The following is a 24,066-nucleotide window of genomic DNA, read 5'->3' as shown; positions in this document are numbered from 1 at the left end:
ATTTCTGAATTTCTTTCTTTAAATAATCCTGGAGTAGGAAAGGTGTTTCTGATAAAGTGACTGATCAATTTGATCTTATAACTAAGAAAAAAAATCAATACAATAGAAATATGAGCAAATAACATCAATAGACAATTTTTGTAGGAAAAAAACATGAATGGCTTTCAATGTAAAATGATGCTCACATTCACAATAAAATTGTTACAACTGAAAACTTTTTTTTTTTTTTTGCATCTAACCAAGAGGCAAAAATCTGAGAGTTTGATCGAATATTTGAAATAGGAACTCATACATTGCTGGTGAGAGTACACACTGGCATGAAGAAAATTTCCATATAACAAAATTTGACAATATCCATTGACCCAACAATCCCACTTCAAAGATATTATCCTACAGATAAATTTGTACATGTATACAAATCTCTGCGGGCTTCTCTGGTGGCTTAGTGGTTAAAGAACCTGCCTGCCAATGCAGGAGATGTGGGTTCAATCCCTGAGTTAGGAAGGTTCCCTGGAGAAGGAAACGGCAACCCACTCCCGTATTTTTGCCTGGGAAATTCATGGACAGAGGAGCCTGGCAGTCCATGGGGCCGCAAAAGTCAAACACAACTTAGCAACTAAACAACAACAACAAAGAACAGCAAATCTCTGTCAGCATTATCTGTGGTAGTAAAAGACCAGAGAAAACCTAAATGCCCACCAACAGGGGCTGGATTGGACAAATTATGCTACAGTCAAAAAATGTAACACTACAGAACTATATAAAAAGAATGGGGTAGACGGACAAGAATGAACAGTGGATGTGGAGCTGGAACTCTCACTGCTGGTCCATGTGTAAAATGACAATCACTTCAGAAGGCAGCAGATTCTTACAAGGTTAAAAAGTCAAATGTTTAACTACCCCACAGTCTATCAACTCCTGGCTATTTAGCTATGAGAAATGAAAACCTATGTCCACAAAGCATGTGTACTAAGACTGTCCACTGCATCCTTACTCAAAACAGCTCCAGACTGAAGAAACCAAATGTCTAATAGAATGAATAAACACTGTGGTATATTCCTGAAGTAAAATGTTTCTCAAGAAAAAAAAAGGAATGAACTTCTGATACATCACCATGAATAATTCTGAACACCACTATGCTGAAAAAAGTGAGACCCAAGAGTATATACTATGTGATTCCAATTACATGAAGTTTAAGAACAGGCTAAGTTTAATCTATGGTTAACAGAAATGAGCACAATTGTTGCTTATGGGGAGATGGTGGGGAGAGGATGGTGAACTGACAGAAAAGAGGGTACCAGGGAACCTTCTGGGATGATGGAACATGGGGCTTCATTAAATAATTTCTCTACTTTGGTGTATATTTCAAATTTTTCATAATAAAAAAGAGTGTGAGGAAGAATGGGTTAGATTTATCTTTTCTAATAAAGAACTATATTCAAGATATACTGTTAGAGAAAAAAGCACAGTACAGAAGAATAGGTATGGAATATTAACATTGAGTGGAAGTGAATTATGAGGCCTCCACTGCCAAGACTGGTATTTGAGGAAACACAATTAGGTCAATTAATTGTGTTTCCTCAAGTTCTGACATGAAAATCCTAGCCCCCTAGTACCTCAGAATGTGACTGTCTGGAGACAGGGCCTTAAAGAGGTGATTAAGTTGGGGTGGGCACTACTGGATCAGGGCCCTTAAGAGGAGGGAATCTGGCCACACGCAGAGACAACAGGGACACACGCACTGAGCAAAGATCATGCGGGGGCACAGTGAGGAGGCGGCCTCTGCAAGCCACGGAGAGAGGCCTCGGAGGTAACCAGACCTCCTGATCTTGCACTTCTAGCCTTCAGACCTGTAAGAAAATAAATTTCTGTTGTTTAAACTATCTAGTCCGTGGTATTTTGTTATGGTAACCCTAGCAAATTAATATACCACTTTTTAAATTTTATTAATTCTTGTATTTCTTGTATTACAAAGATTTGCCTATAGTTTGTGTTTTAATTTTATTTTTAATTGGAGGATAATTACTTTACAATGCTGTGATAGTTTCTGCCATACTCACTTGTTGTTTTGATTATATAACACTTTATTTAACTCTGTTTATTTAACAAACATATATAACTCTTACTGTGCTCTCTTACCTAAACACTCTTCTATGTGGTTTGCAAACATTTACATTTAATCCTAACAACTCTACTTAGTAGATATTACGATCTGTACTTTAGAGATGAAGAAATTGAGACACCACAAGGTCAAGTAAACTTGCCTTAAGTGACAATATTAGTAAATACTAGAGTTAACATGAGAACCCAAGAAATGGTCTTGGTCTTAAACACTATGCTATTTAGAGCATTTTTCGTTGTTGCTACATATACATAGTTTTTATATAGTAAATATATCAATCTCTCCCTTTATGACTTGGAAATTTTAATACCCTCCTTAACTCAGTCACGTTTGATAAAGGTCCATGATTTCAATTTTTACATTTTTACCTTTGATTAAACTAGAATTTGTTTTTCTTAAAGAGTAATGCAAGAAATCCAGTTTTATTTCTTCCTAAATGAGTAGTCATCCTAACATAATGTGTTAAACAATCTTTCTTTCCATTGATTTTATAATCTTTTTCCTTTCTTTTTTTTTTGGCTGCACCATCCTTGGTAGCTTGCAGTATCCTAATTCCCTGACCAGGGATTGAGCCCCGGGCCCTCAGCAATCAAAGTGCGGCGTTCTAACCACTGGACCACCACGCAATTCTCTCCACTGATTTTAAATGGCCTTTTAACTCACATCCTAATGTCTCAAAATTATCTGGATCTGTTTCTAGACTGTTATTTTTCACTCTGCTATTTCTTCTTTAAACTCTTGGTAACTATAATTTCATAATATATTTTAATGTCTGTTAAATCTAGCTTTTGCTTCACTCTCCATTTCAAAAATGTCTGTCCTATCCTCATGTTAATATCCCCCAGAAAAACCCAAGTCTCAGTTTGTCAGTGCAGTGAATATATATTAAAGAAGAGGGGAGACATTTATAAAGTATTGATAGCTAGTGAGGCACCTGAGGTTTGTTTAGTCCAAACCTCCACTTTCAGATAAGGAATTTAGATATAGCTAAGTAAACTAGCCAGACCCATTAGAGCTACTCAGAAGTACTATGGGTATCCTGAATCATTAATAGCTTCTTCTTTCCATGGTTGGAAACTAAAGGCAAAGATGGTACCATAAGGCAACAGAGACAGAGGACTAAAGTTCTTTTGATCCAGCTTTTTTTATTCTCTTCCCAATGTTTCTCATCTTTAAAAGGTAGCAAAAACACTGTGCCTTAAGCTTCCCAGTTCAGAGAGTCAAAACCCTAAAGTGTAAGTAATGCACAAGGGACAGCTGGACTGTTCTAAGACCAAAGTACTAGCATACCCAGAACAACAACTGCAGCATAATTGCATATCTGCTTAGTCTCTGAAACACTGGAATTTGAGAAAATGACTACTGTAGAGTAATATGCATTTTTAGAGTAATACACGTTTTGCCTAAAAAACATAAATAAGTAAAATTTAAGCCACGACCATGACCAGGTTTTGCCTCTTTTACTTTTTAGGCCTACCTCTGGTTTAGAAAAGCTGTTGAAATATGCATAGTCTTATGGTCTCTCACTATCTATTCCTGGTCTGCCTGTCAGAAGTAAACAGGATCTTTTCATGAAGTTTTTTAGGGATTCTTTTACCTGAATGCTGCTTTCTTCATCTTCCCGGGGTGATTGTGCGGGCATGACTTCTACATCTGAATTATCAGATGAGGTATTACGTTTTCTCTTCTTACCCACCACAGGAGTGATGGTGCTAAAAAGGAAAAACCAGATTCAGTTACAGCGAAGGCAAGGAAAATTTAGGAATAGAAAATACAATTAATCTAACCTATCACATATGAAACCTCCAGGCATGCTACTGCTGCTGCTAAGTCGCTTCAGTCGTGTCCAACTCTGTGCGACCCCTTAGACGGCAGCCCACCAGGCTCCCCGTCCCTGGGATTCTCCAGGCAAGAACACTGGAGTGGGTTGCCATTTCCTTCTCCAGTGCTCTAGATATTCAGTCTGGGGACTCATAACTATTGAGTAGGGTGTATGAAAAAAAAGAAGATATTGGGGTTTCTAAACTACCAGCTGGCCTTTACACCAGATTTGACAAATTTCTGCTACCACTGTATTCACGAATACCTGAATGAAGGCAGCATAACACAGCAGAACCAATTCCTGACTAACAGTTACAAGGCCTCATTTCAGTTCCAGTTCTCATTAGCTCGGCGTTAGTCTTCTAACTAGCAAACATTGATGATAAAACCTAGCGTGATAGCTGTTGAAGATCAAGTAAAATAACAGACATGAAACTTGCTTTTTTAAGCTAAAAAACCCTGTACAAATATAAAGCATTATTATAATTACACCACAAAGCCTGAAGCATCTCAGGGAGTAGAAACTAGCAAGAAAGGAGTGAAGCTACAAGACATGGAAGGAAGAGAGCACACTCAATTGTGGCAAGAGTTATGCGGCAAGCCGTGGTTCTGTCAAGACTGCTTAAGGCTGACAGTGGCTGCTGAAATCTTCTCCAGTTCACATATGAAATGCAAGAACAGGGCAGCTATGTCTGCAGCAGCTCTTTTACCAGCATGGGTTGTAGGGGGCTAGGGAGAAGACTTTCACACTACAGTGATACAAAATCAAGAAGAATACATCTTTTACACAAAACCCCTAACTCAAGACTGGCTGTCTTTCCCAGGCCTTGATGTTCACTTGGGACAGAGAAGAGAAAGGACTTATTATTTTCTATGACACATCCCCTTGAACTCTGAAGCTGCTATATACAGCATGAATTTAAAAACAAGAATTTAAACATGTGTGCACTCTCCCCAAAGACCCCAACACAACAGCAAAGGGTGGCACTCACTTTAGCTTACTCTTGCCCTTGGTTTTGGAGGTACCAGATGTTTTGCTCTTCTTCGGCTTTTCTTCCTTGAGCCTCTCCCCACTGCTCTTCTTCCTGCGTTTCTTCTCCCCTTCCTCCTCAGGCCGGACGCTGGGCAGCTCATCCTCATTCAGGACTCGAGGTATGTTCTGTTCGCCCCGAGCACGGGCCCTCGCAATGGCCTCTGCTACAATCCGGTTTGCTTTCTCTTGCTTCTTTTGGTGTTCCAGCCTACGGTTTTCCTCAATTCCTGTCTTGCCCCCAGTATGGGGAGCAGAACTTGCTGGTGAGGACAGAGCTGCCACTTCACTGGCACTGAGAACTTTAACTACGGAGAGCCCAGAGGAGGCCCCTTGGGAAGAGCCGGCCTATAGAAATAAAGACACTACAATTTCAACATGCTTATGGCTAAACGACCTGAATAAAACAGCCCTAAAGCACACAGGCTGGAAACGTTAGTTCTCTTAATCCCTTAAGAATAAGACTCATCAAGTCTTACTGAACCTAGAGGCATGCTTTTTTTTTTTTTTTTTTTAGTAATTTTTTGGTGGGATGGGGATGAGAAAAGGCAATTGTGCCAAATTAACCTTCTATACGCTTTAGCCATGCTTCTAATGTCAATACTCATCTCCACAATGCCATACAACTTCCAAACAATACAGACAACACTACTGTCTAGGCCAGTAAGAAAATTCCAATGCCATTCTTGTCCTACCTTTATCTTCCTGGGGGTGGTAGGGGGTGGGGTGAGGGTAGGGGAAAGAATGATAGATAAGCACTTGACCTCTTCCAAGACTATTTATCTTTCAGATGAGGAGTATTTTCAGTCATTTTCATTTCACAAGGATATCAGCAAAGATTATAAATAAAACAATTTAAAGACAAATACTAAACAAATCATCTCTTATCCCAAACCCAACAATAACCCTCAAATCTTTTCATGATATAATTAAAATAAGGTTCCCGTGGGTGAAAGAAAGAAAAGCCTGCATCTCACTTGAGAGACATGAATCTAGACTGGCCCCACATTCAGCAGTGAGTGGTTGCTGAGGATAACGTCAGGGGACTAAGAGCGTGTTTGCCTTCTTAGCTCAACATGTTGAGTCTCACCTGTGGCTGAAGCACCACCTTGAGGGGTACTGAAAGTCTCTGTCCTGGGGCCTGTCCTGGTCCCATTATCTGAGCCTGCTGCACAGAGGAGAGAGTCACTGGCTGGGTGGAGGGCGGCTGTTGGGGTTGTGGCTGCGATGATGGAGGCTGTGGTACGATCTGGATTTTCTGTTGTGGTTGCTGCACCTGCAGCTGTATGGTTACTACTTTGGCAGGCTGCCCCTGGGCATTCTTGGCTTGAGTCAGGGCTGCTAGCTGGTTGCCCTGTAACACTATCTTGCCTGGTAGACTCCCTAGCACGACATGCCGGTGTCCTTGGGGACCTCCAGACTGTGGCTGCTGGAGGACCAGTGTGATGCGTTTCGATTCACCCTAGAGTGAAGAGAGGAAATTGCAAGAGAGGTAGGACATTAAAGAAGGGTAGACCCCTTAGTATTTACACCAGTTTTCCTCATCCTGGAATTATAAAAACTGAGGGTCAGAAAAGACAGTACAATCCCCTCTGTTCATCTTCCTATCTGTCCTGATAAATCTTTTCTATAACCTCTGCCCAGTGGGTACCAAGTCTATTCTTGAAAAACTGCTGAAAGGTTTGCTATTTTCTAAGGCAGTCATTCCATTTTTTGGAAACCTATTAGGATAAAAGTCTTTACAATGAACTAAAATCCACCTCCTCAGAGCTTCTCTTCACCAGCCCTACTTATCTGAACACTGTCTTCCCCTCCTCCAAATTCTTCTGGCCCTTGATTCAGAGGCTAGAGTCTTTATTTTCTTATAAAAGAAACAAGTCTTTTCACTGGGCAAAGCTGGAGGAGGACAATCTTAATAAGAAGAACAGTAAAGATACACATAGTTTCTGTAAGTCTTGCAAATATAAATACACATATTTGTCAAAAATGATTCTTTGTTCCCATTGCATCCTACAGTACTCGTATAACTTTGTATCATCCACCACTGTGAGTTCTTGCTTAAGGTCTGTATTTCCTGGCAGATGGTGAGCTCTGTAAGGACAGGGACTGTGTCTATCTTGTTCAGCGCCAGCTAGGCACAGTGTAAATATGCAGTAAGAGCTCAAAAAATGCATTAACACTAACTGCTTTCACCTTGTAAGTAACAAATAATGTGGCTATCAACACTAACTGATAAAAAGTAAAGACGGAATTTAAGCAGAATTCCTAGAGACAGCTCTCATGTGCTTGCTCTCACACAGTTGCTGGGCCCGCTACTAAACCAAAATTCACCTCCCCCTTTCACTCAAGTCACCTGGGTGGGTGTAGAGGTCAGTGTAACTGCAGGCTTCAGTGGGGGCCCTGTGGCCCCAGGGTTTCCAGCAGGAGCTGAACCCTTAACTGGCTGTAGGACCAGCTGCTTTACTGGTCGGCTGGGCTGGACAATGCGCTGAACAGTAGCCTGGTTCCCAGGGACCTTGGCGGCCAACACTGTATTACCAGAGACAATGGAAACACCAGGTCGAAGGGGAGTGCCGGTTAGCACTTTGGTAAAAGTGACTTTTCCACCATTGGCTGTGCCAGCCACAAGGGGCTGAGCTGTGCTGGTGATACCTTGGGCCTGAATTTGTGCCACATGGGCACCAGTGACTGAGGAGCTTGGTGGGGCTTTAAGGATAACAATCTTAGGGGCAGACTGAGGTGGTTGTCCTCCAGCACTACTGGAGGAGACAGCTGTGGCAGAGACACCCATGAAAGGATTCCCTTGGCTCAGGATCTCCTGGCTCTTGGAGACCTGCAAAAGTCCTGATGTTGGCGTTGATGTCTGTAAGACAGGTTGGGCTGGCTGCTCTTGGCTGATGGGCTGAGTGGTATAATCATGCAAGGTTAAAGATTCTGGAGCTGGAGCTGTTGATTCTTTGGGAAGTTCTGTGGGGGCTGTTTCCTCTGGTGGGGGGACCAAGTCATTTGCTGATGAATTTGCCACATCGCCACCTCCACCATCCTGGTTCATCTGATCCAAGGAGTCCAGAGAGCTTGGCAGTCCAAGGGCTTCTTCAATAGGGTCTTGCGTGACCGGATTGAAGCTGTCATCAGTCAGAGAGTCCAGGCCAAATAAATTTGGGTCATCAAACAGATCCATGATGGGGTCTGCCATCTTGGGAAAGCAATGGGGGTTACTTCCCCAAGGTTTAAGGAGGGAAGGGGAGGGGGGGTACTGGCTCTCCCCTCCCCTCCCCTATTAAGAAAAAAATGTACACAATGGAAGAGGACTACTCTTCAGGTAAAGAGGCAAGAAACAAGTGCATGTCAGACTGTCCTGACCTTCATGGAGCAAGATGGCTAGGTCTTCAGAGGAAGATGATGGAACTCCTGTTGTAGAAAGACAAATGACAAGTAAGCAAAGGAGGTGACCTCAGGGAAAATTTCTGCCCGTAACATCAAATAGCATCAAAATAGTAAGAGAAGAAGGAAATGTGAGGTAAGCTGAGGACAGAGACACAGCAGAAAGAACATCCACACTTCTGCTTTGAAACCAAAAGAGAAAAAAAGAAATAAGCCAACCCCTTTTTGGGGCTCTTACACCTACACACTTTGAAGCTTCTGTCTGTCAAGATAATTCCACTGTCTCTGTCCATTTCTTTTCACAATTATCATTCTTAGGTACAGAACAGGAAATGCAACATTCATTCACTTTCTATTTCAGATTCTTAAGTTGACAGCAATGAACAATATATCAGCAATACTTCAGTGAATACAGATAGAGGCTTCTGGATATACTGGATTTTGTAACTTTTCCTTGTAATTCCGATACTTCTACTTACTACTAGCAAAAATAAACACCTTTAACCAAGCTTACTGGGTAATCTCGCTAAGTTTATAGTATAATTTTACTCAGGAAGACTCACAGACTTTAGTTCACCCATCAGTGAACCTATACATTGTGCTTCTGTTATTAAGTCCCCTCCCCGCTTTCTCATATTTAAGATCAAAACCTTCTCTGGGAGAAGAGTCAAAGAATTCTACAATTTCGTTCCAGTTTATGTTTCCAACTTTCACTCTCATCATTTCCTGTATGCTCATCACTTCCTATATATACCCTAGATTTCAGTCCAAACAGATAATCCAGTTCCCTTAATGACATTCCTATCTGCATGACTTTGCCTATTTTGCTCTATTTTCTGCCTGGAACATCTTTACCACCCTCCCCACAAACATCTCTTCCAGCTAAAATCTTTAACATCCTCAAAGGTCTTCTACTCAGTAAGGCGAGCCCTGCACCTCCATAAGGTGAGCAATTTGTGATGACCCAGTCCCTTCATCTTCTTTGTTGTTGTTGTTTAATCACTAAGTCATGTCTGACCCTTTTGCAACCCCATGGACTACAGCCCACCAAGCTTCTCCATCCATGGGATTTCCCAGGCAAGAATACTGGAGTTGGTTCCCCACCCAGGAATTGAACCCACATCTCCTGCATTGATGGGCAGATTCTTTACTGATGAGCCACCAAGGAAACTCTCATCTTCTTTAAATACCCACAACATTGCCTGCACCTTATTTAAAGCACTTATATTTAACATTTTATTAAAATGATAAGTCTCTTGTCCATTTCCTCTAAAGGACCAAAAGGTTCCTTTGTGCAAATTATAAAAAGCTGCCTGCTCAAGATGCTTGTCTGCCATCTGCTGGAAAATTATCATATTAAGCATATTATCTGTGATGATGATGAACATGTGCAACGCACACCCTGCACAACCCTGCCTGGTGGCCCAGCTCCTCTTTCTTCAAGACAGAAGAGCTCCTGAATGGTGGGGACCACATCTTATTCATCTGTGGATCTCTAAATTGCCAGATCAATATCACATACACAGTAGCTACTCAAAAAAATTTAAATGAATTAAGTGCCTGTGGTATCTGAAATTAACTATTCTGTTCTTAGAGAAATTAACTGGTATTCTCTGATTCTAAGATGAGACAGTAGAAAACTTCCTATCTTGAAAAACTGTCCTACAAATAACTGAAACTATGTTTACAAAATCCACATATGGGGCTTTTAAGTACATAAAATGTTGGAAAAAGGAAAAACCAAGACAAGGAGTTTTAAGTATATCACCCTGTAACTGTTTGAAAATGTAGTATTTGCTTTCTGTATACGATTTCAGTATGTGTCAATCCAGGAAAGCATCGGTAACACCATTTCTCCTACTTTTAGAAGAAACCAGAAAAGAAATTTGTCAGTGACACAGAACAGACTAGACTGAAGACTTTTTCACACAAACCCCAAGCTTTTTTCCCTCCTCCTCAACTCATTCCAGTTATCCCTGCAAAATTAATATAATGTGGGTAAGTAGCCCAGAAACTGAGACACAGATAAGAGAACAGACTCATCAGTAGTTGGCACAGCAGTTTTTCAAAATTACAAACCATACAGAGCATCTCCACCAATGTTAAACAAGATCTTTCGAGCTTCAGTAACTGTATCCCTTCACATCTCAAGCAAGGTCCGCATCACTTCCCATTCCTGGCTAAAGTATTCCACAAGCTCATCCCAGCCTCTCCTATCTAACGCCTGCCCCAAAACTACTCAAAATGGTGATCAGAAGACTTATAAATATTTCTTAATTTAATAAAAATCTACTCAATAATTTTATAAATTTTTTCAATACTTCTATCATCTTTTCCTAGTTATGCCCTACTTTGCTACATATTATCTTTTCACCTCCTATTCACTGTCAGAGAAACTACACTAAATATCTAACAGTCAGCTGTCACACAAAAAATACAGTGAAAGTTCCCACTAACTAGAAGTTTACACTGTTAATAGTTTATAACCTTCCTTTCTTCCATGGAGGATTCTGTCCTTTCCAGGACTCCTTGCTATTTATTCACCCAAATGTTCTTTCTTCCCTCCGCAAAAGCCCAGTCTCAGAGAAAGAGAGAGAGAGAGAGAGAGAGAGAGAGAGAGAGATCTCATTTTTTAATGGGAAAAACCAGGTTAACAGCTTCTCAAATATTTCCTTACTTCCATATGACTCAAGCATTAAGCTCTTAAAGGTCAATGTACTTATTTATCTCCCTTTCCAATTTTGGGACCAAATTCCTGCTTCTCCTGGTTCAGTCAAGGCCCCCCAATTTAAAAAATCTCACCACCGACAATGCCACACATCAAATCTCACTACTTCTCAGTTCCATTCCATCAACTCACCCCTACCTGACCTAATTCATTGTATATGAATTTTTTAATCCTAGCCTACAGCTTCTTTTTTAACTCACATCTTTAAATCTGTCCTTGACTCTCAAAAGAATAAGCCTTCTCCAAATGTACCGCCAACTTTCTTACTCCCTCCTATTCTTACTTATGGGTCATCCTAGCTATACCCATATCTGGCCTATTCTACCAAGTTCATCTACCTCATGAATTCTCTTTCCATAATTCAAATCCTGGTAACAAAAATAAATAAATGTTAAGCAGTCAAATATATGAAACCCTTAAGATAACCTTAAGTAAAGCTACTCCCTAGATAAAGAAATCATAGCAGACTTTTATCATATTGAGAATGAAAAGCCAGCCTTCACCTTCCATTGACCCAAAGAGAAACATATGCATATGTTCAAAAGACAGTTTGATGGCTGTACTTAAACATTTTCCATAATTCCAAACTAACAAGTAGACTAATGACAGAAAACTTGTGGGGTGGGGGGGAGGGTGTGGGATATGAGGGAAGTAGAACCAACTAGTCAGTTGAGATTAAAATTCAAAGCTATCCATCTACAACTTCGAGATAACAAGCCGTAGAGATTCTTTATATAACAGCCCTTCATCTCACCTTCTTTTTTAAGGAGAAACTACTCCTTCCCCTCGAAATAAATAAATACTGATGTTGGCAGCTTTACCACCTTTAATATAGTTCTTCTGGGTTTTCTTAGAAATCTAGAGTCCCAGCTCTCCTGTTTTTATTTTATGTGCCTCCTGGTACCCTTGCCCATTTCAAAAACAACTTGTCTGTCCAATCATAAAGGACTAAGTTTTAATTCCATGCTATACTTTTCAATCTCAATCTCCCCAAATCTTTCAACAAAGCAGTGATTCTCAACTGGGAGATGGAAGGTATGTGAAGTTTGAAAATGTACCTTTAATGTTATAACTTTACATTTGTCAAATGGAAACAATCTCACTGTTTACATTATTTATATTCAATAAAACTGAACCATATCTCTTGGCCTGTGAGGGTATGTAAAAGACAACATGGTGGGGGTGGGGGTTGGGGGGCGGTGTAGCGCAGGCAGGTGTGGACAGAGAAAGAAGCATGCCTGGTTTGGAAAGATTATCGACATTTATGTGATGGGATAGGATTTCTTATGGCCTCTCAAAAGGAAGTTCATCATTTTGTTTATGATAGATGAGAAATACTGCAAGAAAAATTAGCCCAGTTGTCTAATACATAAACTGACCTTCAGACATCCATTCTCCATTTACAGATTTCTCTACACTGCCCATCCTCTTAGAAGATAACAGATGAATGGCATAATGACAACAAATGACCTTTTGGGGGAGGGGAAGGCTGCATCTTTACAAAGTACCAGCCATGACCACTTAACCTCTAACTGCTCAAAGAACAAACTATTTTACTTCAAAGTATTAATCTTGTTATTGGAAACTGTATCCTTTCAAGATCAGTGGCAGGCAGGCAGACATAAACATTCTATGGAAACAAAAGATAGAAGCAATCTGAAGAAATCTCTTGAAAATAAAATAAATCAGAAGGCTTAAAATGAAGATAGTCAATATAATTTTTAAAAGAGAAGGACTTAAAAACTGCACCATGGAGACATCTGTGAGACCCAAAGGGTCTTAAGTCTTATAAAGAAACAGGAAATAAACATCCTATGTGAATGGAATCACAACTTAGGGTCAGCAAAGGATCAGGATGGAAGGACACAGACCATAAGAAATGGAGCTATTTAACTTGAAGCCACTCAGGAGATTTCCTCAAGAATATCAAGATCCTAGGCCATTTTCTCTGTCTTCACCATTCTCACTGCCAAATGTGTGGCTGCTCTTTTTTGTTTGTTTTCCCAGTTACTGAAGGAAAAAGCACTCACACCTCAATCAGGAGTATGGACATTTGGGGCAAACATGGCTGGTAAAGTGAGTCCTTCTGAATAAACAGGGAAAGCAAAATAGGCAAGTATGAACGCTAGAACCATGTACATACGTTCAAGGGGTAAAGGAAAAAGTACAGAAATTTTGTGCTCCTGTGGAAGAAGGGAAAGAGCAAGGTAAGGAAGTATGGGACTGATGGAGAGGAAAACGCGACTGGAGGCGGGGGTGGCGGGCACCCGGGTGCATTACCTGCTCATACTGCCAGTGTTGGTGCCAGTAAGGCCCACACAGCAGAGGCGGGAGATTTCTGGCAACTGGAGCCCCCAAAATGGAGATGAAGTACATGCACTTGAGGGAGTGAGCCAGTGGGGTGCCCTCCAGGGTGCGGATGGTCAAGACGCGAAGATGCGGGGTGGGGGGGTGTGGATGCCCGGGGTGGGGGGGGGGGGCGAGCAATGTTAGGGCGGAAGCTACAGGCGGGAAGGTCCGACAAGCCCTGAAGGAGAAAAGGAGCTGTGTCTCACCCCAGCAGGGTAATAGAGGTGCCTTTACCTGCAGCGGCCGTGGGGGGCCGGTTCGCCCCTCTCGCTGTCTCTCCAGCACCAGTTCCCCCTCCTCCTGCGCAACCTAACTTGATGCTCCTGCCCGCCCCACGTCCTTATTCGCTCCACTCCGCTGCCACTCACCACAGGCGCAAGGACGCAAAACAGCGCAAAGGGTGGGACTAAACAGAGCTTCCCCCTCCCCCGCCACCGCGGGGTTAGGTTGAGAGCGCACGGAGAGGCCTATCCGGTTTCCAGGGCCGAGGCGAAGCCTGCAGCTTGCTTGAAAAAAAAAAAAAGGAGCCTGGCCAAAGGAATGGTCTCAAGCTGAGGGAAACTAGTCCTGGAGATTCAATTCCCCCACCTCCAACACTCTTTTCTGCACACCAAAGAGCGTAAACTCGGGAGAGAGGGTTCCACACTAGGCCAACTCCGCCTCCCTCTGAATCCCCTGCCTCTTAGTCCTGTCAGCGCCTCTGCTGTGGTGACTACCCCTTATCCCACGACCCATTAAAAGGGGCCACATCTTCCATCCATCAGAGGAGTGAGTCAGCCCAACTGCTGAAACACGGAGCCCTCTTCTCTTCAAAGATGAAGCGCTCTCTCTGCTGCAACCCAAATTGCATTCTTGATAGTCTAACCCTTAAGCATCAGTATCACTTTCTAGAAAGTAATCTCAGGTACTCACGACCAATTCCCAAGCACTCCACCTCCAAAATGCACACCTACTCCTAACCCCCAAACCTGGGCTCTGGCCCTCACCTCGCTGCTCTTGAAACTCAGCCCCTCTGATATATGGGTCAGGGTCCAGTTTGCAGTGCCACTTCAGACCACTCTAATTCCCAGGGTTGGCAACCCCAGAATGATGGTACAAGCTTAAATCCCTCAAAGTAAACTGTTAATAAAAACAGCTGCTTACCTCCTGACCACTAATTTCCCCTGAAATGTAAACACTCTCAACACTGAAATCCTACTTTCTGTGCTCTATGATACAAACTAGGAAGATCAACTTGGCCTTAGATCTCCTATTTTTAAAAGATCTTTGCCTTACCACTAATGCTAGGGACACCCAATCCCCACTCCAGTAAACAGCAATACTGTTCTCCCATTCACTCAGGCTCCAAACTTCAAAGTTGCATCTGAAACTTCCTCTTGTATCCATTTTTCAACCATTTGCCCAGTCCCATCGGCTCTCCTGAAAATGTATCACAGATAGTGGAGCTGGCCAGCTTCCCAATCACATCAAGTCAGTTCTCTTGTTGCACAGATGAGAAAACCGAGGCTTACAGCTGAGTGATACAACCATGAAACCAAGTGGCAAAGTTAGGATTCATCTTTCTCACTTTATTTCTGCTGCCACTTCATTTATGCAGCTCCTATAACAGAAAGAAGCCTCTCTCCCCCTACTAATTCTTTCTGCTATCAGATTAGTTTCCTAAAACACAGGATAGCTAAATCAGTCACCTGCTTAAAAACTTTTAAAGATTCCCTGTTACTTAAGATATAATCCCTAAAAGACCACACTTTGCCTTTCTAGTCTTTTTTTTTTAGCCATACCCCATGGACTGCAGGCTCTTAGTTCCCCAATCATGGATTGAACCCAGAGCCAAGGCAGTGGCAGAGCTGAATCCTAACCATTGGACCACCAGGAAACTCCCTGCCTTTCTAGTCTTATTTCCCACTATTCTACATACACATTTATATGCTGGCCAAAACAGACAATATTGTCAATATATTTTTTTCTCATCTGGGCCTAAGTAGTACACTTGCCTTCAAATTATGTTACTCTTATTCCATTTCTTTGTTTTCTCAAAATCTTACTTATCCTTTAGGACCCACATCAAATACCTCTTCATTATCTGAACATTTACTGAGCATACAATATACAGAGTAATATGGTAGCATTAGAGAACCAAAGATGAATCAGATAATCTCCACCCTCAAAGAGGCTTCCCTGATAGCTCAGTTGGTAAAGAATCCATCTGCAATGCAGGAGACACTGGTTTGATTCCTGGGTCGGGAATATCTGCTGGAGGATGGACAGGCTATCCACTCCAGTATTCTTGGGCTTCCCTTGTGGCTCAGCTGGTAAAGAATCCACCTGCAATGCGGGAGACCTGGGTTCAATCCCTGAGTCGGGAAGATCCCCTGGAGAAAGGAAAGGCTACCCACTCTAGTATTCTTGGGCTTCCCTTGTGGCTCAGCTGGTAAAGAATCCACCTGCAATGCGGGAGACCTGGGTTCAGTCCCTGGGTCGGGAAGATCCCCTGGAGACGGGAAAGGCTACTCACTCCAGTAGCTGGATGAGACTTTCACTCACTTCACCCTCAAAGAACCTAAGACAGGAAGGAGTACATTTGTGTACACATGTGGGGAGATTAGGAAGAGTAGGGACTATGCCAGCGGTGACAAATGTCCAATGGAATACACGCCCTTCAGGTCAAAGGGACTTAATAAATTACAAGAAAAGGTATTAAGGAAGTAGTCTCTTAAAGGATGAGGAGTTAACTTGGGAAGGGAAGGTGAGCTACAAGAAAGGGGTGTTCAGGCAACAGGGACAGTAAGAGGAAAAGCAAAAGAAAGCAGGGCAGTGAAAAGCAGTATGAGATATATAGAGGAAGGTCCAAGTAGTTCAGAAGTTCAGTCTTGCCTAAGTGTAAATCACAAAGAAGAAATCAGAAGGAGACAAAAATTGAAGGGGGAGGTAAGGGGCAGATCTTTCAAGGAAAAAGCCTTGAATGCCACATTGAAGCATTACAGGTGTCCAAGGAGCCACTGAAAGATGGAATCATACAATCAAATATGCATTTTAGTTAGCTAGCTCTGGCTGCTGGATAGAGAACAGATTTGGGGGATGAGGGAACAGAGGACACAGAAGCAGCTAGGAGGCTGCTATGGTAGTCCAGAAAAGAGTTGTAATGTGGATGCTTGTTGATTTTTTTTTTTCCTGCACCCCTGCCTTCCTATATTAGAGACTAACTCAAGGTAAAATCTTCAATGGAAGACTGGATCTTAAGTCCCATTACAGAGCTCGAGTGGGTGGGTGGGGGGTACTGAAATGAGGGGTGAGGTTCTACTTCCCCTTCCAGTTGGGGAAGAAGTATACATACACATAACTTTGCCCAGTTTAAGTGGACACTCCTGTGGAAAACCTTGATTTTGCAGTGGCAATACAAAAAATATTGTCTAATCAGCCAGTTAGACAATATTCAGCAATGGGAGACACTCGAATTCTGCAGCATCATAAACAGACTGTCAGTGCTATGATCCTGCCCACATTCTCCGTGTCTCCAACTTCCCTTGGTTCCAGATCAATTTCTAAATCAGATTCTCTAGCATTCCCATGTGAGCCACACAACATCCTTTGAATATGTTCCCTTTCAGCTTAAGTTAGTCAAAAGATGATTTCTGTGGTTTGCAACCAGGAATTCTTGCAAGATGCTGCTGCTGCTGCTGCTAAGTCGCTTCAGTCGTGTCCAACTCTAATGATGAGAACCCAAATCATAGCAATGTGGTTCCAAAGGTAATGAAGGGAAGGAAGGGAGAGAGTTTAGTAAAACTTAGTGGATAAAAACTGGTAGAACCTAGAGTTTACAGGGAAAGAGGAGTTCAGCCACTGTAGTCTGAGTTGCCTATAGCATGTCAAGTACTGACATTCAATGGGAGGCTGGATGTATAAATCTAAAAGTTGCCTTGGTGACAGATTTGGAATTATCAGTATCAAAACAGTAGTTTTACGAGTGGGAAGAACTCAGAATATGAAGAGCAGAGCAAGTATATATAACACCGCACCAATGCTGTTGGGAAGACAACAGAGAATGCTGGGGGTCTGGGAAGAACTGAATGTCCACTCCAAAGAAAGCAGCTGCTGTTCAGCTCTTAGTTAAGTGTTGCCATATGGAAACACAAATCTGAGGTTGAGAGAGAACTTTAGGTTTTCCAAAAGCCAGAAATACAGGGCTTTATGTAAGTCTTCCAGGTTTTAAACAAAGATAACTAATTTTTAAAAACGTTTTAAACACTTGGCAGGCTAAACAAAACACTTAGCAGGAAACCCCCAAATTTGAGATTTTGGGTGTGGAGTGAGAAAAGCTACAGAGGAACCCAGGAGAACATCAGTATTTAAGAGTCAGAATAAGCCACACCTATTAAGCAGGTAGACAAGGCAAAGCTAGAGAAGCAGAAAGTGCAATGCAACCGAAGCAGAGAGAGGAGAGAGTTGCAGGGGGAAAGAGTGATCAGCTGCATCCAAAAAAGCACAAATGTCCACTAATACAAGAACTTTAAAATGCGTCCATTGGATTTAACACATCTCTGCTTTTCTCTATCAAGCTAAGAGTAGTCAGTTCCATATGAGTTTTCATAGCATTTTTGTTAAGTACTTTTTTGGGATAATTATCTTCTAATTCCTATTTTAGTTACATTTGTATGTGGAAGCCTCAGGGGCTTAAAGTCACAGGGATGTGGGTTCAAATTCCTATTCACAAAGTAAATAAACCTTTCTGAGTCTAGTCCATTCCTTTGTACAAAGGCAGATCAAAGTGGTGGTGGTGTTCAGTGGCTAAGTCATGTCCAACTCTTCGTGACCCTGTGGACTGGAGCACACCAGGCTTTCCTGTCCTTCACTATCTCCTGGAGTACAAAGGGGGATCAAATTATAGGGCCATTAATGAGGATTAATGAAACATCTCACATACTTCTAATAAATATTGATATATAACCACTATTTCTAGGAGGTACTAAACCAATGTTCCTGGATAACAGTTGGGAAAAAAATTGTTTTTACCAGTGTCTCTACCTAATTTGGGAGATGCCAGTCAGCCTTAGAGGGTGTAGAGTGATTAATGGCCTTCAAAATAATTCATTAATTTCAGCAGGTTAATATCTATGAGCATGAATATGCACTGCAGCCATTGCTTCCTCTCTATTAGATCTAATTTACAGCAAACAGGAATAACTACAGTTTAGATTCTAGAGTCTGGAGATCATATTTAACTAACTGGCTTCAGTCAGCCTAAACCTGCTATAGATGTTCTAAGTCACTAGCATCTGACTTTTGGGTACTTAGAGACCTAAATTAAAACTCTCAGGGATCCAAGGAAGGATGATAAAGATTTCAAAAACACCCCCTCATCCCATCCCTCCAAGCACTTTTTTCCAGAACATCACACTTCTCTGATTTACCTTCTACTTCTCTGGCCAATTCTCCTTTGCTACTCTTCTCCTCCACCAGCATTTAGTTCACCAAGCTTTGGTCCTAGGCCTTCCTTTTTTCTCATTCTGTACCTTCAAGGATGTCCGGTTCATATACAGGGTCTCAATTCATTATTTTCCTCAACAAACTACTTATATACTTGTCTCTCATTTGTATCTCTGGGCAAGATGTCTGAACTCCAGGCCTGTTTATTGACTTGCTTACTCAACAGCTCTTCCTGGTTGTCTCTACAGTCTCCCTGGCTGACCTTCTTGTCCAGCTCTCCCTAGAAGAGGCTTCTTACCTCAAGGAGACTTGATTTCTTGGTGGTATCCTCCATACTCACTCACATGTGCACTCACAGAAGGTAATCACCCTCTAGCATCTCCTATTCAGCTGTGGCTGAAGATACCAGAAACTCTTTTCCTTACCACTCCTATCCAATATTTCAGAATCCTACCTTCATCCCCTAAACATCCCTCAAATCTACCCACTTCTGCCTCTACTACCATTCTGGGTCAAATGACCATCCCCACTCCCCTCGACTACTGGAACTGCCTTCCAACTTGTTCCCCATCTGTTCAGCCTGTTTAATTGTTTGCTGTTGTTTAGTCTGAGTCATGCCTGACTCTTGTGATCCTATGGATAGCTCCTCTGTCCATGGGATTTCCCAGGCAAGAATACTAGAGTGAGTTGCCATTTCTTTCTCCAGGGGGATCTTTCCAACCCAGGGATCGAACTTGTGTCTCCTGCATTTCCAGGCCGATTCTTTACCACTGAACCAACAGGGCAGCCCATTTAATTCTTATTTATCCTTCAAATCTCAACACCATCATTTAAAACAAAAGCTTTCCCTTACTTCCCAGACAAAAAAATTGCCAAACTTTTTAATGTACATTACACACTTAGCCCTGTTTTAAACAATGAAAATGTATTAGCAGACTGAACTTGAAATAACTGCATTTTTACAGATGAGGAAACTGAGGCACAAATCATAAGCAATTAACTCAACATTCCAGAGTTAATGGAATGTGGGGCCGGATTCAAACTTAGGTAGTATAGCTTCCAAAGTCACATTCTTAACAACCCAACTATATTATGGTGTAGATTATATGCCTTTATTGTAAATTCTCTGTAACATCCATAATTTCTCTTTCGTAGTAAACTGACTATAAACTGTTTGCTATCCAGCCTTCCTCACCCCCATATTAGAATGCAAGTTACACAAGGGCAAGGTCTGTGTACAGCTTATTACAATATTTCCTTTGCTTATCAGGTGGTAATGGGCACCCTGTGTACTTTTGTTGAAGGAATGCATTTTCAACTTCTAGTCAAAGATGTGTGGGAGTGGGGATTGGGGAGGGGGTGGTGCTGCGTAATACAAAGGTATTTCACCAAAACCACACACTTCTCAGGCTGCTGAGAGCACACAGGCAGCAGCATAGCTCCAGAGACATTCAAAAGAGGAACCAAAAGACCCTAAGCATCTTTACTCTTCAGGACCTGTAGCAGACACAGCTTTCACATGGAGCAAGGGAGGCTGCATTTAACACACATAACAGACTACTTTCTGTAGTGTGGCAATCACTATTGAAAGCCGTGAAATTTTAGTTATCTCCTTTAGGCTTGGGACCCTAAAATCTTCAGTGGTGGGTAATTTAAAGCTGTGGCAAAACGTGAATGGATGAAACCATACTCACATGCCTCAAAAATGGGGCATGGATTCAGCCTCATTGCAGATTTTATTCCAGTGAAACCGTAGAGTTTTGGTCTAAGTCTGAAGAGAGAAAATAAGAGCCTAACCTTTAAGGATCAGTGCCCTGAGGTCAAGTTAGACTGGACCTGGAGAAGTTCCTCTTCACTGGTGCGTGTTCAACACGATGAAAGTAATATTCTAGGTTCTAAATTAAGGAATATATAACTGGATCAATATATCACCTTGAATGACACCACTTTTGGACATCCAGCTTAAGCAATAATATATGCAATTTCTTTTTACTGAGGCAATACCAATTTATAACATTTATAAGTTTCAGGCGTACAGTGTTTTTCCTACCTCTGTATACACTACAGCATGTTCACCACCAAAAAGTTACTTTGCATTTATTACCATATAGTTGATCCCCTTTGCTCACTTCACCTTCTCCCCCATAGTATATATAATTTTTTAACAGAGTCATGGTCCTCTTTATGCCCTCCCACACCACCCCTGCATGCCCTACTTTAACTGGCCCAGGTATATATATACTGTTTCAGCCTAACAGAGAAATATAAATATTTACTTAATTTATTTATTTACCTTTTGGCTGTACTGCACAGCTTGTGTGATGTTCCCCAACCAGGGACTGAACCCAGGCTGTGGCAGTGAAAGCCAGGAATCCTAATCAGTAGGCCAACAGGGAACTCCTACTCAATTATTTATGAGGGACTGTTTTCATTGCAACATTTATGCTAAAAAAGTATGTGTGGCAGGGGAGGAGAAACACTGCTATTACCTCACTTATGCCTCTAGGCACAAAAAATGATCCAGTGACATGGGATGATGAAGTCAGTGAGTTAGTTTCACTTGCACTGGCTAAAAAATGAAGTTGTCTGTGACTGACCAAGCGATTTTCCTCCGTAGAGCTTAAAGTATTTCACATAATCTTATCTTCAAAATAACTAAGTCAAATAAAAGAAACTACTATTCTTTTTTTTTTCCTTTTGACAAAAATACAAAAAGAAAATTTACATTCTCAAGGCCCTACAACTGCTAAAGGTATAGCTTTAATAAGCTATGGAATGCCTACTTGTCTAATACTGTGGTCAAACACAGTTGTCCAGAGGCCTACAATGAATTTCTAACTGGGGGGAGATGATAACAAATGAGGCTTTGAAGTCCCATAGACCAGAGTCCTACTCCTGGTTAAGTTATCAAACCTCACTAAGTCTTATTTTTTTCTCTTCTGTAAAATGAAAGTAACATCACACACATTTTCAGGGTTATTCTGAAGATTAAAAGATTATGTACAATGTTTGGCACACAGTAGGCAAATAAAAAGGAGTTTATTATACCCTGTCTAATAATTTAAAAGACTACCACTAAAGGTTTCTCTCAAAGCAAAATTACTCCTTAGAGACTTGGCTGAGCTGATCTGCTAAGCAGAATGGTGGGATACTCAAGTAGATGCAAAAGTTTCGTAATCAGAATAGCTGGACTGCTGGGTAGGATAAAAAGACCCGCACTACTGTGCTGAGAAAGCAGGATAACACTTTAACCTCAAAACCTCGGAACAGACTTCAACCAGCATGGGTGGCTAGGACAACATGCAGGTAATTCAGTTAATCATTTTGTGTGTTTATAGAAATGATGCTGGTATCTATCTGAGTACCTTGCTTACTTCACAATGTTGCCTGTGGGAACTTATCAGTTCTGCAACTGACTAGGCTGTTCCTCAGGAGCTCACATGCCCCTAGTCCCAGGTGCCTCAAATTTTAACTCCCATGACTTTCAGGAGAGCAGAGAGGGAAGTGAGCATTACCCACATACATACTTAAGACCTCATGGAAAAGGTGCCCCCACCAAGAGGTACACCCAAAAAACAGGCAAAAGCACTACATGTTTAGGAGATTTAATGTGTAAATAAACAAAGAATGACCTGGGGCTGAACGGAAGCAATGAAGAATAAAACACCGAAAGTTCAGTGTTTATGCAACTTGGCAGCCCCTATTCAAAAATTCTGAAAAATCGTGCCTGTCATTAAGTTTACTTGAATGGATGAGTATCTGATACACATCTGATATCTGTAATAGGACATGAAAAATCACAGAATAAGTGAAATATGATTTCATGTTCCATTACAAAACACTATTATGACTTGGTTCTAAGTCGGCTGCCAAATTACCAAAATCACTGTTTTTTTCCCTAGAACCAATCAAAAATAAATTCCTGTATCACTAATGGGACCATGTACCTCTGAATATCCATGTGACTTAAGAATAATTCCCAAAGATATGTTGTATCCCCAAATCATGTAGTGGAAGAGAAAATGGAGGTGGGATATTCCAAAGGTTTTTATAAAGACCATGAGAGACAATTTGAGAAATCTGAAAGACTTTACAGCTCTTGAATATACTTCCTCTCAGATGAAGTTAAGAATTCAACTAATTCAACTAATATATATTCTTCTAAGGAAAGTTACTGACATAATTTAAGGAGAATTACAAAACAAAACAAAAAGGTGTTAGTACTGGAATATTGGGATATTTATTACCAAACAAATCAGAACTATCAGATTTAGGGTGCTGACATACATACGGAGAAAAAAGCACAGTTCTGTTACTATCTAGTAATTTGGTTATTATCTAGTAATTTTAAAAGTCTGTCATTTAATTACCTTTTTAACATTTAAAAAACATAAAAAGCCCAGAAATACCAAATAAAAATAAGCCATACACAGTAACTTTCTCTGGAAATATATTGAGGGAATAAAATCAGGAATGCTTCACTCTTTCAATGACAAAGCCAATCTTTTAAAAATTACGCATAAAGGTGGTCTTCCCTGGAGGCTCAGACAATAAAGAATCTGCCTGCAATGCAGGAGACCCGGGTTCAATCCCTGGGTTGGGAAGATTCCACTAGAGACAGAAATGGCAACCCAATCCAGTATTCTTGCCTGGAAGAATTCTTGCCCTCTCCCATGGGCAGAGGAGCCTGGCAGGCTACAGTCCACAGGATTGCAGTCAGACAGGACTGAAGCAACTTAGCACATGCATGGTGCACACACACACACAGACATGTAATATTTAACATCTTTGGTTTGGTTTTGCAACTTTTTGTACTTTTACTTGACTATGTTCTGAAAACTCTTTTCAAACAAACTAGTAAGACTATGGCACCCCACTCCAGTACTGTTGCCTGGAAAATCCCATGGACGGAGGAGCCTGGTGGGCTGCAGTCCATGGGGTCGCTAAGAGTCTGACACGACTTCACTTTCACTTTTCACTTTCATGTATTGGAGAAGGAAATGGCAACCCACTCATGTTCTTGCCTGGAGAATCCTAGGGATGGGGGAGCCTGGTGGGCTGCTGTCTATGGGGTCGCACAGAGTCGGACACTACTGAAGCGACTTAGCAGCGGCAGCAGCAGCACGACTATACTTGAAAAGTCTGAATAGGAAGGGGCTCGAATGTCATCTAGGCTCCGGAGCCTACACTGTCCCATTGCTTGGAATA

At 41.5% G+C, this 24,066-nt stretch overlaps 1 protein-coding gene across 11 annotated transcripts in view; it reads right to left on the bottom strand.

Annotated features, from left to right (window-relative positions):
- Positions 1–24,066, bottom strand: part of CHD8 (chromodomain helicase DNA binding protein 8) — a 56,753-nt gene that overhangs the window by 28,921 nt on the left and 3,766 nt on the right. For 5 of the 11 annotated variants that reach the window (XM_069595842.1, XM_069595840.1, XM_069595845.1 and 2 more), the window contains exons 2-5: positions 7,327–8,384; positions 6,064–6,435; positions 4,936–5,321; positions 3,720–3,834 (exon numbers count right to left, since the gene is read on the bottom strand). In XM_069595842.1, coding sequence (XP_069451943.1) covers positions 3,720–3,834; positions 4,936–5,321; positions 6,064–6,435; positions 7,327–8,169 — 1,716 coding nt within the window. In that variant the 5' untranslated portion in view covers positions 8,170–8,384. Of the gene's footprint in view, positions 1–3,719; positions 3,835–4,935; positions 5,322–6,063; positions 6,436–7,326; positions 8,385–13,668; positions 13,812–24,066 lie in introns of those variants that run through there. The other 6 variants (XM_069595841.1, XM_069595844.1, XM_069595847.1 and 3 more) reach the window with 3 other exon arrangements.

This window comes from Ovis canadensis, chromosome 7 (assembly GCF_042477335.2).
Source record: "Ovis canadensis isolate MfBH-ARS-UI-01 breed Bighorn chromosome 7, ARS-UI_OviCan_v2, whole genome shotgun sequence".
NCBI lineage: Eukaryota > Metazoa > Chordata > Mammalia > Artiodactyla > Bovidae > Ovis > Ovis canadensis.
Note: the sequence above shows the minus strand (reverse complement) of the source record. Positions and strands in the feature narration are given on the sequence as shown.